This window comes from Salmo salar, chromosome ssa05 (genome assembly GCF_905237065.1).
Source record: "Salmo salar chromosome ssa05, Ssal_v3.1, whole genome shotgun sequence".
Taxonomy (NCBI): Eukaryota; Metazoa; Chordata; class Actinopteri; order Salmoniformes; family Salmonidae; genus Salmo; species Salmo salar.
In genome coordinates, this window is record NC_059446.1 from 72,379,974 (window position 1) to 72,395,828 (window position 15,855).

The 15,855-nt window shown below is 43.8% G+C and overlaps 1 protein-coding gene across 2 annotated transcripts; it reads left to right on the forward strand.

The window, feature by feature from the left end:
• The first annotated feature begins 9,218 nt into the window (after nt 1-9,218).
• Nucleotides 9,219-14,606, forward strand: LOC106605737 (rap1 GTPase-activating protein 2). Of its 2 annotated transcripts, none has more exons than XM_045718774.1 (17): nt 9,219-10,222; nt 10,641-10,676; nt 10,790-10,837; nt 11,101-11,298; nt 11,421-11,518; nt 11,616-11,694; nt 11,810-11,863; nt 12,066-12,149; nt 12,242-12,342; nt 12,518-12,647; nt 12,750-12,929; nt 13,033-13,104; nt 13,190-13,276; nt 13,531-13,686; nt 13,776-13,862; nt 13,950-13,975; nt 14,059-14,606. In XM_045718774.1, exons 1-17 carry the CDS (start codon nt 10,073-10,075, stop codon nt 14,156-14,158), a joined length of 1,686 nt encoding a protein of 561 aa, XP_045574730.1. In that variant the 5' UTR covers nt 9,219-10,072; the 3' UTR covers nt 14,159-14,606. The 2 variants fall into 2 exon arrangements, with proteins under 2 accessions (XP_045574730.1, XP_045574731.1); XM_045718775.1 differs by having other exon boundaries at nt 11,107-11,298.
• The last annotated feature ends 1,249 nt before the right edge of the window (nt 14,607-15,855 follow it).

Sequence of the window (15,855 nt, forward strand, 5' to 3'; positions counted from 1 at the left end):
TCCCCATCCAACCTGACAGAGCTTGAGAGGATCTGCAGAGAATAATGGGAGAAACTCCCCAAATACAGGTGTGCCAAGCTTGTAGCATCATACCCAATAAGACTCGAGGCTGCAATTACTGCCAAAGGTGCTTCAACAAAGTACTGAGTAAAGGGTCTGAATACTTATGTAAATGTGATATATCTAAAAACCTGTTTTTGCTTCGTCATTATGGGGTATTGTGTGTATATTGATGAGGGAAAATGTAATCAATTTTAGAATAATGCTGTAACATAACAAAATGTGGGAAAAGTAATGGGGCCTGAATACTGTCCTAAGGCAATGTATATGGATCTGTGCCATTTACTTTGAACTGGACTGTGTTCATAGCATGAGCGATCATGAGTCGATGTGCTTGTTTTGAGATCAAAGTGAGAGCCACATGTAGCCACGTGTGCATATTTTGTTCATATCCTTTGCTAGTTAATGAGTTTTTAACCCAGTTACATTATTTGTTGATAGTAATAGGGGAGTGATTGCTTCCTACAAGAGGACAAACGTGTACATTTCTAGGCATCTTTGAAAAGCGAGTCAGGTAATGAGCTTTTTTGTCTTGAAAGGGCAGTGTTGTGTTTTGGGACAGGGTTGAATAAGCTAAGTAGCCAATAGGCAGAGGGTAGCATAATTTGTCTGATTCTCTGTAATAGTGGTAATGGGAATGATAATACATTCTATTTTGTAAAGTGGTTTCTTGCATCAAACAACACAACAACATTTTCAGTCACCTCCTTGTCTGAAGGACAAGTGGTTAAACAGGTTAATGCAATTATTCCCTGCATGTTTTTTTTTTTTTCAAAAGTCTCATGGAATGTAGGCCTACATTGAACACCACTCATTGGCTGCTGCTGTAGGCTTAATGACAGAACAGCTATTTCTATGTAAAAATGTTATGGGGTGCATTTTCTCCATTGTTTTTGATGGTAGCCCACTCTGGTAGGTCTACATTATGATCAAATAGCCACAGTAGCCTACACGGCCACTGTTTAAACTGGGTACAGCCTCTGTTTTACATTTTAGCAGACGCTCTTATCCAGAGTGACTTACAGTAGTGGATGCATACATTTCATACATTTTTTTCTCCATACTGGTCCCCCATGGGAATCGAACCCACAACCCTGGTTTTGCAAACACCATGCTCTACCAACTGAGCTACACGGGACTACCTGGGAGTCAGAAATCTTTCTGATTGAGAGGGGGTCAAATACTTATTTCCCTCATTAAAATCCAAATCAATTCATAACGTTTTTGACATGCGTTTTTCTGGATTTTTTTGTTGTTATTCTGTCTCTCACTGTTCAAATAAACCTACCATTAAAATTATAGACTGATCATTTCTTTGTCAGTGGGCAAACGTACAAAATCAGCAGGGGATCAAATACTTTTTTCCCTCACTGTATAGGCTGTATAGGCTTATGCTTTACCCAATAGCAGTTTTTCATTTTTACATGAAGAAGGTAAAGTTGGTATTCATTTTAGGAGCAGAATGCACTTAGCTTATAAATGAACTAGAGACATACAGTGGGGCAAAAAAGTATTTAGTCAGGCACCAATTGTGCAAGTTCTCCCACTTAAAAAGATGAGAGAGGCCTGTAATTTTCATCATAGGTACACTTCAACTATGACAGACAAAATGAGAAAAAAAAATCCAGAAAAATCACATTGTAGGATTTTTAATTTATTTATTTGCAAATTATGGTGGAAAATAAGTATTTGGTCAATAACAAAAGTTTATCTCAATACTTTGTTATATACCCTTTGTTGGCAATGACACAGGTCAAAAGTTTTCTGTAAGTCTTCACAAGGTTTTCACACACTGTTGCTGGTATTTTGGCCCATTCCTCCATGCAGATCTCCTCTAGAGCAGTGATGTTTTGGGGCTGTCGCTGGGCAACACGGACTTTCAACTCCCTCCAAAGATTTTCTATGGGGTTGAGATCTGGAGACTGGCTAGGCCACTCCAGGACCTTGAAATGCTTCTTACGAAGCCACTCCTTCGTTGCCCGGGCGGTGTGTTTGGGATCATTGTCATGCTGAAAGACCCAGCCACGTTTCATCTTCAATGCCCTTGCTGATGGAAGGAGGTTTTCACTCAAAATCTCACGATACATGGCCCCATTCATTCTTTCCTTTACACGGATCAGTCGTCCTGGTCCCTTTGCAGAAAAACAGCCCCAAAGCATGATGTTTCCACCCCCATGCTTCACAGTAGGTATGGTGTTCTTTGGATGCAACTCAGCATTCTTTGTCCTCCAAACACGACGAGTTGAGTTTTTACCAAAAAGTTCTATTTTGGTTTCATCTGACCATATGACATTCTCCCAATCCTCTTCTGGATCATCCAAATGCTCTCTAGCAAACTTCAGACGGGCCTGGACATGTACTGGCTTAAGCAGGGGGACTCGTCTGGCACTGCAGGATTTGAGTCCCTGGCGGTGTAGTGTGTTACTGATGGTAGGCTTTGTTACTTTGGTCCCAGCTCTCTGCAGGTCATTCACTAGGTCCCCCGTGTGGTTCTGAGATTTCTGCTCACCGTTCTTGTGATCATTTTGACCCCACAGGGTGAGATCTTGCGTGGAGCCCCAGATCGAGGGAGATTATCAGTGGTCTTGTATGTCTTCCATTTCCTAATAATTGCTCCCACAGTTGATTTCTTCAAACCAAGCTGCTTACCTATTGCAGATTCAGTCTTCCCAGCCTGGTGCAGGTCTACAATTTTGTTTCTGGTGTCCTTTGACTGCTCTTTGGTCTTGGCCATAGTGGAGTTTGGAGTGTGACTGTTTGAGGTTGTGGACAGGTGTCTTTTATACTGATAACAATTTCAAACAGGTGCCATTAATACAGGTAACGAGTGGAGGACAGAGGAGCCTCTTAAAGAAGAAATTACAGGTCTGTGAGAGCCAGAAATCTTGCTTGTTTGTAGGTGACCAAATACTTACTAATATTTTTTTTTAAATTTCACCTTTATTTAACCAGGTAGGCTAGTTGAGAACAAGTTCTCATTTACAACTGCGACCTGGCCAAGATAAAGCAAAGCATTGTGACACAGACAACAACACAGAGTTACACATGGAGTAAACAATAAACAAGCCAATAACACAATAAACAAGTCAATGACACAGTAGAAAAAAAAGAAAGTCTATATACAGTGTGTGCAAAGGGCATGAGGAGGTAGGCAATAAATAGGCCATCAGAGCGAATAATTACAATTTATCAAATTAACACTGGAGTGATAAATGAGCATATGATGATGTGCAAGTAGAAATACTGGTGTACAAAAAAGCAGAAAAGTAAATGAAATAAAAATTGTATGGGGATGAGGTAGGTAGATTGGGCGGGCAATTTACAGATGGACTATGTACAGCTGCAGCAATCGGTTAGCAGCTCAGGTAGCTGATGTTTAAAGTTGGTGAGGGAAATAAAAGTCTCCAACTTCAGCAATTTTTGCAATTCGTTCCAGTCACTGGCAGCAGAGAACTGGAAGGAAAGGCGGCCAAATGAGGTGTTGGCTTTGGGGATGATCAGTGAGATCTACCTGCTGGAACGTGTGCTACGGGTGGGTGTTGTTATCGTGACCAGTGAACTGAGATAAGGCAGAGCTTTACCTAGCATAGACTTATAGATGACCTGGAGCCAGTGGGTCTGACGACGGATATGTAGCAAGGGCCAGCCGATTAGAGCATACAGGTCGCAGTGGTGGGTGGTATAAGGCGATTTGGTAATAAAACGGATGGCACTGTGATAGACTGCATCCAGTTTGCTGAGTAGAGTAATGGAAGCTATTTTGTAGATGACATCGCCGAAGTCGAGGATCGGTAGGATAGTCAGTTTTACTAGGGAAAGTATCCTACCTGCCTAGGATACTTTCGGGTTGCTTGACTCCCTGTATTGCAGCACCTCCCTTGTATGAGTCACCATGAATTCCTCATTCAGGCTGCTGATGGGGAGCTTCAGTTTGTTCTTCTGACTGTACAGGTCAATGCTGCTCAGGCTTCAAGATAATCCCAGCCATTTGCAGTGGTAGCTACTGAACCTTCTCTCAAAGCACTTAACTGTAGAAATCGGGACCTTGTAAACCAGGAGGGGCCAGAGGATCCGTGGGAGGACACCATGTTGGTATATCCAGGCTTTGAACTTGCCAGGTAAACCTGACTTGTCCACTGTAGCCAACCACACTTCCAGCTCCTGGTTGGATGTCTTGATGGATGCTGTATCCCTCAGGCTGCTGTCAAACTTGAAGTTCAAGTGGCAAGCTTCCCCAACCCCTGCAGAGTCCATCTACTCCCTAGGATGGATGTTGTTGTCACAGTCAGGTCGTCCATGAAGACTCTGATCGGAGGTTGTCGCATGCCAGACTTGGTCAGCAGGCCTCAACATTCCACCTCCGCTGAACAGGATCACTGAAATGGTGCAGCCTGTGATGATTCTATTCCCAGGCCTGTGCCATTCCAATATTGTGGACGCAGAGGTGACTCTCAAACTGAAACTGTTGTAGTAGTTCAGTATGAGATCCCTGATCTTGGCTGGGATGTAGAGTATGAAGCCGTTGGCATTTGTGAGGTCTAGCCAAAGTACAACAAGATATCTTCTATTCTCCCGGGCTTCCCTGATTATCTGCTTGACCACGCCTGTGTGCTCCAGTCATCCTGGCACCTCCAGGATCCCTTCTTTCTGGACTGATGTAGGAGTTCTTCAGAAGGTAGTCTGTCAGACAGCTGGCCCCAATGCTGAAGAATATATTTCCTTCAACACTGAGCAGCGAGATGGTTCTGAAATGGTTGATGTTCTTCGAGTTCTCCTCCTTCAGAATCCATACTCCTTCTGCACTCCACTGTTGAGAGACTTTGCCCCTTCTCCAGATCACCTTCAGGATGCTCTTGCCCTCTTGACAACCTCCTGGACATCCTTCCAGCAGGGCTCCTTCTTGTTTAACTCTGTGGTTGGTACTGGTAGATCTATCAAGGCCTTGCAGTGCTCCAGATCTTGCTCTCTGATTGCGTTGCTGTACGTGCTGCGGAGATGGTTGTTAATCTCATCTTTGGAGCAGGTAAGGTGACCACTGTGCTTCTGACCTAGCAACTGTTCGGTGAATACAAAGAGATTTGCTAAAAGGCAGCCCGCTTCCTTGCCCTCTTTTTCCTGTGCCTTCTATGCCACTCAGCTCTCTACAAGGCCCTGAGGATGTTCCGTAGCTCTGACAAGGCTGGTCTTTCTTCTTCACTCACCTCCTTGAACTGTTCTTAACTCCTGCCTTATCTGGTGGATCTTTGCCGCTCTATGCCCAGTTGATTAACCAAGCTGTCTCTGACCTGAAGGAGTATTCTCCTTTTGACAGCTCTCAGCTCTCACTAATTGACGTTGGCCTACTGTTTATTATCCATCACTTTATTCCTGTACATATCTACGTCAATTAACTCGTACCCCTGCACATCGACTCGGCACTGGTAAAAGAAGTTATCATTACTCATTACTTTTATTATTCACATGTGAAACTGCAATTCACATGTGAGTTGAACACATTTTATGTGAAAAGGTGGTGTTAACATGTGATCTTAAAATGTAATACATGTGAACATATGGTTTCACGTGAAACTTTCAGCTCAACATGTGAAAACAGCTATTTCAAATGTGAAAACGCAAATATGATTCTTAGAAGGAGCTTCACAACAGCTCACTGATACTGATGATTCTGCAAGGTTACCATGAGTTGTGTTTGCAGCTGCTTGAAATCAATAAGAATGTCGCCACTATGGAACCAGTTGTGAACTTTGGTCTCCATACAAATAAATATTTGTGGTGGATAAACAGAACTAGATTGAGCAAATTCAGACTTCTTCCCTTCAATGTTCATTAATACAATTACATGTATAATATGTTCCTGATACATTGTATTTATCAGTCAAACTGGGGAAATATCATTCAGCATGCCAACTGAAGGGTTTTCATATAGAAATATAGTAATCTGTTCATCCAACATAGCTAAAACTTAATACCCCAAACGTTATCTCCATTTGAGAATCTTGAGTTTCATTGATTGGAGAGCCCGGCTCTATAGCAAGTGGGGCTCCTATGCTCACAGCCAGAGGAATAGATCCTTTGTCTGGATAGGACAAAAAATGTGACACGTCACTCCCTATGCAAATGAGGTGTAAGATTTCAAACCCTACATCTCAGCTCCTTGCAGAGAGCGCCATCTGAATTGGGAGACTCAGCTGTTTTTCTGAGTTTAAAGCAATTGACGTTGTACTGTTCACAGAACGTTCTGTACACAAACATTTCAGTCACTCGGAACAAGTCCAGAACTGCTACTAGTCCCCTAAATAAGGGACTTTACATCAGAGGATAACAACGTACCCTACTAACAACCAACTTCCGCACCTCTGCAGTGTGGGAGTAGTGTGACTGATAGAAGTTTTGGATTATAGCCAATGACAGTTCAGGGAAGTTTGATTGACGTTTTGCTGGGCGAACACTTTTTTGGTTTCTCATACAGTTAAAATGTTTTGATTATTGCTTGAATAGTTGCAAAGATTATATTTGTTTGTGATCTTTAAAAAAACATATTTTGGATGTAGCAGTTGTTAGCTAGAATGCGAAAATCCAATCATAATCCCTAAGTAATGTGAAATTGGGCGGCAGGTAGTTGAGCATTGGGCCAGAAACCGAAAGGTTGCTGATTTCTAATCCCTGAGCTGACTAAGTGACAAATCTGTCAATGTGCCCTTGAGCAAGGCACTTAACTATAATTGCTCCAGGGTTGCAGTCAATAATTGCTGATCCCTGGCTGTGACCCCACTCGCCAAGGTTGTCTCAGGGGAAGAGGGATATGCAAAAAACAAATGTCCAATTCACAAATGTGTATAATACACACTTGTACATGTGGGAAATAGGACAAATGTAAGCACCCACCTAATTATTATTATTATTATAATACATTTTTTTTTAAGTACTACCAATGCCACAACATAATTGACCTTATGTCACTACTTCCGCCGAAGTTTTGTAAACAATTCTTTTTTGTATATTTTGGTTTTCTGAGTTTTTGAGCACTTATTAAACTGCTCCGTTTTATACCAAGTTCGATCTCTTGCGCCTGACTTCCCTGCCACCAGCACGCACCCTTACACCTTGTCACGGATGTCGTAGGGTGTAGACCAAAACGCAGCGGGAAAATGTATACTCATCTTTTATTTAGGACAAAGAAGGAAAACCAAAACGTATACAAAAAAACACACCGACGATAAGGCATGAAGCTATACACAGAAACAATCTCCCACAAAATCCCATGCCAAACACATACCTATTTATAGGACCTTCAATCAGAGGCAACGATAGACAGCTGCCTCCAACTGAAGGCCCCAACACCAATTAACTAAACATAGAAATACAAACGACTAGACTGAACATAGAACTAAACTAACATAGAACAATAACCAAAACCCTGGACTAATAAATCAAATACCCCTCTACATACATAACCACCCCGAACCATATAAACCAAATACCCCTCTACATGAACACATACACAAACACACCCTGAACCACATAAAACAAATACCCCCTGCCACGTCCTGACCAAACTATAAGAACAAATAACCCCTTTACTGGTCAGGACGTGACACACCTTACTGCACAAATGAAGCTTAATGTTGTTTTCATAGATACAGTAGGAACAGACAGTATTTGTAACCTCCCTTCCTCTTTTTTATTAAAATCAAATTTTATTTGTCACATACACATGGTTAGCAGATGTTAATGCGAGTGTAGCGAAATGCTTGTGCTTCTAGTTCCGACCATGCAGTAATATCTAACAAGTAAGCTAACCTAACAATTTCACAACAACTACCTCATACACACAAGTGTAAAGGAATGAATCAGAATATGTACATAAAAATATATGAACGAGTGATGGCCGAACTGCATAGGCAAGATGCAGTAGATGGTATAGAGTACAGTATATACATATGAGATGAGTAATGTAGAGTATGTAAACATTAGTGGTATTGTTTAAAGTGGCTAATGATACATTTATTACATACATTTTTCCATTATTAAAGTGGCTGGAGTTGAGTCAGTATGTTGGCAGCAGCCCCTCAATGTTAGTGATGGCTGTTTAACAGTCTGATGGCCTTGAGATAGGAGCTGTTTTTCAGTCTCTCGCTCCAGCTTTGATGCACCTGTACTGACCCCGCCTTCTGGATGATAGCGGGGTGAACAGGCAGTGGCTCGGGAGGTTGTTGTCCTTGATGATCTTTTTGGCCTTCCTGTGACATTGGGTGCTGTAGGTGTCCTGGAGGGCAGGTAGTTTGCACCCAGTGATGCGTTGTGCAGACCTCATTACCCTCTGGAGAGCCTTACGGTTATGGGCGGAGCAGTTGCCATACCAGGCGATGATACAGCCCGACAGGATGCTCTCGATTGTGCATCTGTAAAAGTTTGTGAGTGTTTTAGGTGACAAGCCGAATTTCTTCAGCCTCCTGAGGTTGAAGAGGCGCTGTCGCACCTTCTTCACCACACTGTCTGTGTGGCTGGACCATTTCAGTTTGTCAGTGATGTGTACGCTGAGGAACTTAAAACTCTCCACCCTCTCCACTACTGTCTCGTCAATGTAGATAGGGGGCTGCTCCCTCTGCTGTTTCCTGAAGTCCACAATCATCTCCTTTGTTTTGTTGACATTGAGTGTGAGGTTTTTTTCTCCTGACACCACACTCCGAGGGCCCTCACCTCCTCCCTGTAGGCCGTCTCGTCGTTGTTGGTAATCAAGCCTACCACTGTAGTGTCGTCTGCAAACTTGATGATTGAGTTGGATGCGTGCATGGCCACACTGGGTGAACAGGGAGTACAGAAGAGGGCTGAGAACTTACCCTTTTGGGGCCCCAGTGTTGAGGATCAGCGGGGTGGAGATGTTGTTTCCTACCCTCACCACCTGGGGGCGGCCCGTCAGGAAGTCCAGGACCCAGTTGCACAGGGCGGGGTCGAGACCCAGGGTCTCGAGCTTAATGACGAGATTGGAGGGTACTATGGTGTTAAATGGTGAGCTGTAGTCGATGAACAGCATTCTTACATAGGTATTCCTCTTGTCCAGATGGGTTAGGGCAGTGTGATTGCGATTGCGTTGTCTGTGGACGATTCCCCATTTAGCAGTGTGCCTCACCACCCCCCCTCCACTACCACCCATCCCCATTCCCCTCCTTTCACCTCTCCTCTCCCGCTGCCTTGCACCTCTCTCAGTATGTGCTGTCAATAATTGATGGTTCTACAGACTCAAAGGGTAACAGGTCTAATCTCTCATGCATTTATTTATTTACCATTCCTATCTTTACACACACCCAGTCAGTGAGACCACTACCAGTGTTTCTTAGAGCATGGTGATGGATACCCAGCGACTCCTCTGTCTCTGTGTCCATACATGTACTGTATGTCAGGGCAGGGTCATGGGGGTTTGTTATCCATCAGTGCCTGTCCCTGCGGCCAAGATGGGGTTAATATTGCTAGTCTGGCTGACAGCAGGATAGAGGGAAGGAAGTAGAGAGATTAAATGAGTGAGAGGCAGGGGGCAGAGAGGAGAGAGAGAGAGAGAGAGAGAGGGGAGTGATTTAATTCATCCCTAAGCAGTACTGATTGACTATAGCTAGCACACTGGCACTCACAAGCACTAACACCCACACAGAACGATGGAGAGAGACAGCAGAAATGACAAGTTCTTCTCCAGAAAGAGAAGTTTCACTTTTGGGGCATATGGAGGGTGAGTAACAGTCACAGTATTGAGAACAAATTAAAATGCTTTGGTTCTAGTGTCAGAATCTGAATAAAATCTTGAAATAGTTGTTCATAGAAGTAGTCCTTAATGTCATGCGGCACATTGCCTAAGGAGTTACCACTTTCCCTATTCACAGTGTGGACAGGTTCATATGTGAAAATGAGACTAGGTGAGAAAAACTTAAAATACCTTTATTTACCTTTATCCACATTAGATGTAGTTTATTTCTTGCTGGTCATTTTACACTGGATTTAGAGCTTGATACATTTGCAGTTGATGAATGGGAAAGGTGATGGTTGCATTGCTATGCTCTGTCATTCCACCTGTTGTAGCGGACCAGAACCTTTAGAACACAGAATTCTGGATATTTTGGACTCCCCTACCAGCGAGACCAAACCGTTACTCTCTGCTGGCAGCAACCAGAAGGTAAAAGGACTTAATTGTGATAATGTGTCTTTCATCATATCCTTTTTGCATTTGTTGATCACATCATCACTAATTTAGTCTCCCTGCGTCTGTGTTTGTCTAACTGTTTCTCTTTCTCTTCCTGTTTCTCCCTGAACCTCCTTTCTGTCTGTCTGTCTGTCTGTCTGTCTGTCTGTCTGTCTGTCTGTCTGTCTGTCTGTCTGTCTGTCTGTCTGTCTGTCTGTCTGTCTGTCTGTCTGTCTGTCTGTCTGTCTGTCTGTCTGTCTGTCTGTCTGTCTGTCTGTCTGTCTGACTCTGTCTGTCTGACTCTGTCTGTCTGTCTGTCTGTCTGTCTGTCTGTCTGTCTGTCTGTCTGTCTGTCTGTCTGTCTGTCTGTCTGTCTGTCTGTCTGTCTGTCTGTCTGTGTTTTCCATGTAAGGTGACAGAGCTGTTTGAGGTCATTGAGAAGTTGCAGGTGAGTGAACAGCACCATTCCCTCTCTGTTGTGTGTAGTCTCCGTGTGTACAACAGTTCTCTCTCCAGTTAGTCAATCAGTCAGTCACTGTTACCTTCACTCTCCTTCATCAGAGCAGCAGGCTAGATGAACAGCGCTGTGAATTCCCTCTGCCTTTGAGGGTGAGTCTTTCTCCTAAAATATAATGTCAAGATCTGTGTGCACACGTGTGTGTGTGTTGACATTTGACCTTTCAAAATTATCAACGATACAGACATTTTTGTTCCTTAAAACACTGACGTCACAATAGTTATAACACTCATACCAGCATACATAAAACTCATTATTAGGTATGCAGATGAAATCATCATCCTACGGATACTGCTAGATCTACATTTAATTGGATACACCAGACTTTTTAATGATCATCTCACCCTTTTGAAAGTCTCAGCTTTTGAAGATAGGTCGTGACCTTCCTCTGATCCTGCCTCCAAAGCTGGGTGGTTACTGGATAGACCCCCCGCTACAGAAGTTTGCTGAAATCAGTCCGACATCCTCTCATTACGGACTTGACCCAGAGACCTATGACATCATGGAGAGAGACAGCGAGGCCACATACTACCAGGAGTTCTTCCGCTCACGAGTTAGTAGAGTACGGCCCATAGGACTACTCTTATTCTGTTCCATTTGATGGTAGAGATGGACTATGATCCAAGATGATGAAATACATACATAGTAGCTTTGTGACTTTCTCTCCTATGTCAGTATCATCACTCGTTCACAGCAGTGGACCCCTCCCTGGGACCCCTCCTTCTCTCTGTCTGTTTGGAGGAAGAAGAGAAGAGGCTGAGAGTAATACTGAGGTTATATCAGAAAGAATGGAAATTATTCAGTTAATGTAATGAAACACCCTGGTGAATTCCATGAGCAACAGTTATTACGTCTGTCTTTCCTTTCCAGAATGAGGGAATGCTCTATGCATGGGGTCTTCTCTGTGTCTCTGTTCCCAAACATCCCATCTGCTGTGGAGCTGGCCAAGGTACCATTACTAGTCTCTCCAACAGACGTGTGTATTTTAGATGAACCTTTATTATACTTTTACTGAAAGCATTTACCATCATTGAAAAACAACAAACTGACCATGTCCTTTTCAGATGCTATGCGACAGTGTGACTGTGCCCAGATTTGATGTGGTCAGTTACCTCAAGGTACTTCTTTTTCACTGTACACATTCCCAAATGCTTTAGGCCTTCATGTTACACAGAATGTACTCTTCAAATGACCTCTAAACCCTGAGACAATTTTGATACAAATGTGTGCTCTCTCCTTCCCCTTTATCTCTCTCTATCCCTCCCTCTCTCCCTTTCTTTGCTTCTTTCTTTCTTTCTCTCTTCCCTCTCTGTCTTTCAGGCACCAGATCTTATAACAGCATTTGATGAACACAGAGTGTCTCCGAATTTCAAGTTTGGTGTCTTGTATCAGAGAGCGGGACAGGTAAATAACTGGAATGCAGGCAGAAGTTTGGAAGCATTAAATAGTAGCGCTAGTCTACAGTACCTCTCATATTTTCTCTGTATCTTTTACAGCTGACAGAGGAGGACATACTCTGTAACAATGAGGAAAGTGAAGAGTTTCAAGAATTCCTCTCTATTTTGGGAGATACAGTCACACTTCAAGGGTTCACTGGGTAATGTACAGTAACCGACATTTTGACATGGCCTTATAGAGAAATTACAGAAATATGACATTGTAACAGGAATAGATGAATAAGAAGATACCAGCAGCTTACTGTCACTCCCTCTCCCCGACTGCCTCTTCCCTCTTTCTCTCCCCCATTCTCTCTCTCCCTCCCTCTCTTCCAGGTTTCGAGGAGGTTTGGATGTGTGTCACGGCCAGACAGGAAGTGATGCGGTCTTCACTTCCTTCCACAGCAGAGAGATCATGTTCCATGTGTCCACCAAACTGCCCTTCACAGAGGGCGATACACAACAGGTATAGCCTGAATAACGACACCAAATCATCCTCACCCACAGTCAATCACTTCAACCCAGCTCCAGTGGCTCCCTCTTACCCTCTGCTCATTACTCCTTACAGCTACAGAGGAAGAGACACATTGGCAACGACATCGTTGCTGTTGTTTACCAGGAGGGCCACACCCCTTTTCTGTCTGATGTCATTGGCTCACACTTCCTGCACTGTTTCCTAGTGGTCAGGAGGGTGAGGAAGGGCGTGGGGGACGAGGGGGAGGAGGCAGGAGGAGGAGGTGTGTTCCAGGTAAGAAGATAATACAAAAGCAGAGACACATTGATCTTATCACTGTAGTTGTTTTTATTGGAATGGAAAGGCTTTTTCAAACCTGGAAGTGGTCTGTTTGCAGGTGTCAGTCACAGCCAGAGAGGATGTACCTCCCTTTGGTCCCTCCCTCCCTGATCCTCCCATATTCACAGAGGTGAGTAGAATTCACATCTGAACTTGGTGACATGGTAAAAGACCATGATGCATTCTCAGTGTGTCTCTGTTGGCCTATCTTCCAGAGCTCCCTGTTGAGAGAGTTCCTCCTGACCAAGCTTATCAATGCAGAGATCTCCTGTTATAAGGCTGAGAGGTTCAGTAGACTGGAGGTAACCACAGAAGAACAACACTAACACCATTATAAATGTATACAGTAATTCTTGAGGCATTACATGCACACATCCTAAGACTTTCTAGATGCAAATCTGGTATATTTTTATGTGGAACAGAAACCAAAGAAACAAGTCTTTCCTCTTCTCTAATTCCTCTCTTCTGCTCCCCATCTCTTACTTAACTCCTCTATGCTGCCTCCTTCTCTCCTCCGTCTCTGCCGCCCTCTCTCCTCTCATCCTACCTTTTCAAGCTGCGCACTCGTTCGTCGCTCCTGGAGGGTCTGCAGGCGGAACTGTCCACCCGCTCCCAGTGCATGATGGGAGGTTCGCCTGTGTCCACCCTCTCGACTTCTGAGGGGATGAGGGGTGTAACTGAGGGGAGTGGAGGGTTCATCGAAAACTTTAAGGTGAGGTCAGAAATCCTTGACTTTTCACTCCGGTATGGGGAAAGGGTGGGTTTTGGACTTGGCATCCATACTTCCTGTCTTTGTTGCAGAGAGCCATTAGGGTGCGCAGTAATTCTTTTGACACTCTTGGGGGACCTAGAAAGATGGGCGGGGTGCCGCTCCCACAGAAGCCCAAGGTAACCCATCTTTTTTCACTGAATATGTTATTGATATGTTTATGGGAAATACTGACCCCCCCTGTTGGTTTGTGTCTAACTCTCCAGGCTGCTACAGAGAGAGATGGAGAGAGGTAAGACACTACAGAGAACGGACAAATCAGGCAGATGGATGGACAGACAGACAGACAGACAGATGTTGTTTTTTGTCTTTCAGTGAGTTGGCCTACAAGCCCCCTGAACCCAGCTTTCCGCCCACAGACAACCTGGGCTCCACAGAGGTCAAAGACCACTCCAGTCCCCAGGATAATACGTAGACAGACAGAATTATGTGTATATTTTAGTAATAACCGAGTGGATACTTTGTATGTACAGTGCATTCGGAAAGTATTCAGACCCCTTGACCTTTTTCACGTTTTGTTACGTTACAGCCTTATTCTAAAATGGATTATTCTAAAATGGATGAAATCGTTTTTTTCTTCATCAATCTACACACAATAACCCATAATGACAAAGCAAAAATAGGTTTTTAGACATTTTTGCAATTTTATAACAAATATAACACTGAAATATCAGACCCTTCACTCAGTACTTTGCCATCAAATCAAATCAAATTGTATTAGTCACATGCGCCGAACAGGTGTAGACCTTACAGTGAAATACTTACTTAGGAGCCGCTAACCAACAAATGCAGTTAAAAAAAATACGGATAAGAATAAGAAATAAAAGTAACAAGTAATTAAAGAGCAGCAGTAAAATAACAATAGCGAGACTATATACATGGGTACAGGGTCAATGTGCGGGGCACCGGTTATTTGAGGTAATGTACATGAACATGAAGGTAGAGTTATTAAAGTGACTATGCATAGATGATAATAACAGAGAGTAGCAGCAGTGTAAAAGGGGGGGGCAATGCAAATAGTCTGGGTAGCAATTTCATTAGCTGTTCAGGAGTCTTATGGCTTGGGGGTAGAAGCTGTTTAGAAGCCTCTTGGACCTAGACTTGGTGCTCCTGTACTGCTTGCCGTGCGGTAGCAGAGAGAACAGTCTATGACTAGGGTGGCTGGAGTCATTGACAATTTTTAGGGCCTTCCTCTGACACCGCCTTGTATAGAGGTCCTGAATAGCTGGAAGCTTGGCTCCAGTGATGTACTGGGCCGTTAGCACTACCCTCTGTAGTGCCTTGTGGTCAGAGGCCGAGCAGTTGCCATACCAGGCAGTGATGCAACCAGTCAGGATGCTCTTGATGGATCAGCTGTAGAACCTTTTGAGGAACTGAGGACCCATGCCAAATCTTTTCAGTCTCCTGAGGGGGAATAGGTTTTGTCATGCCCTCTTCACGACTGTCTTGGTGTGCTTGGACCATGTTAGTTTGTTGGTGATGTGGACACCAAGGAACTTGAAGCTCTCAACCTGTTCAAATCAATCAAATCAAATTTATTTTTATATAGCCCTTCGTACATCAGCTGATATCTCAAAGTGCTGCACAGAAACCCAGCCTAAAACCCCAAACAGCAAGCAAAGCATGTGAAAGAAGCACGGTGGCTAGGAAAAACTCCCTAGGAAAAACTCCCTAGGAAAAACTACCTAGAAAGGCCAAAAACCTAGGAAGAAACCTAGAGAGGAACCAGGCTATGAGGGGTGGCCAGTCCTCTTCTGGCTGTGCAGGGTGGATATTATAACAGAACATGGTCAAGATGTTAAAATGTTCATAAATGACCAGCATGGTCAAATAATAATAATCATAGTAGTTGTCGAGGGTGCAACAAGCACGTCCGGTGAACAGGTCAGGGTTCCATAGCCGCAGGCAGAACAGTTGAAACTGGAGCAGCAGCACGGCCAGGTGGACTGGGGACAGCAAGGAGTCATCATACCAGGTAGTCCTGAGGCATGGTCCTAGGGCTCAGGTCCTCCGAGAGAAAGACAGAAAGAGAGAAAGAGAGAATTAGAGAGAGCATATTTAAATTCACACAGGACACCGGATAAGACAAGAGAAATACTCCAGATGTAACAG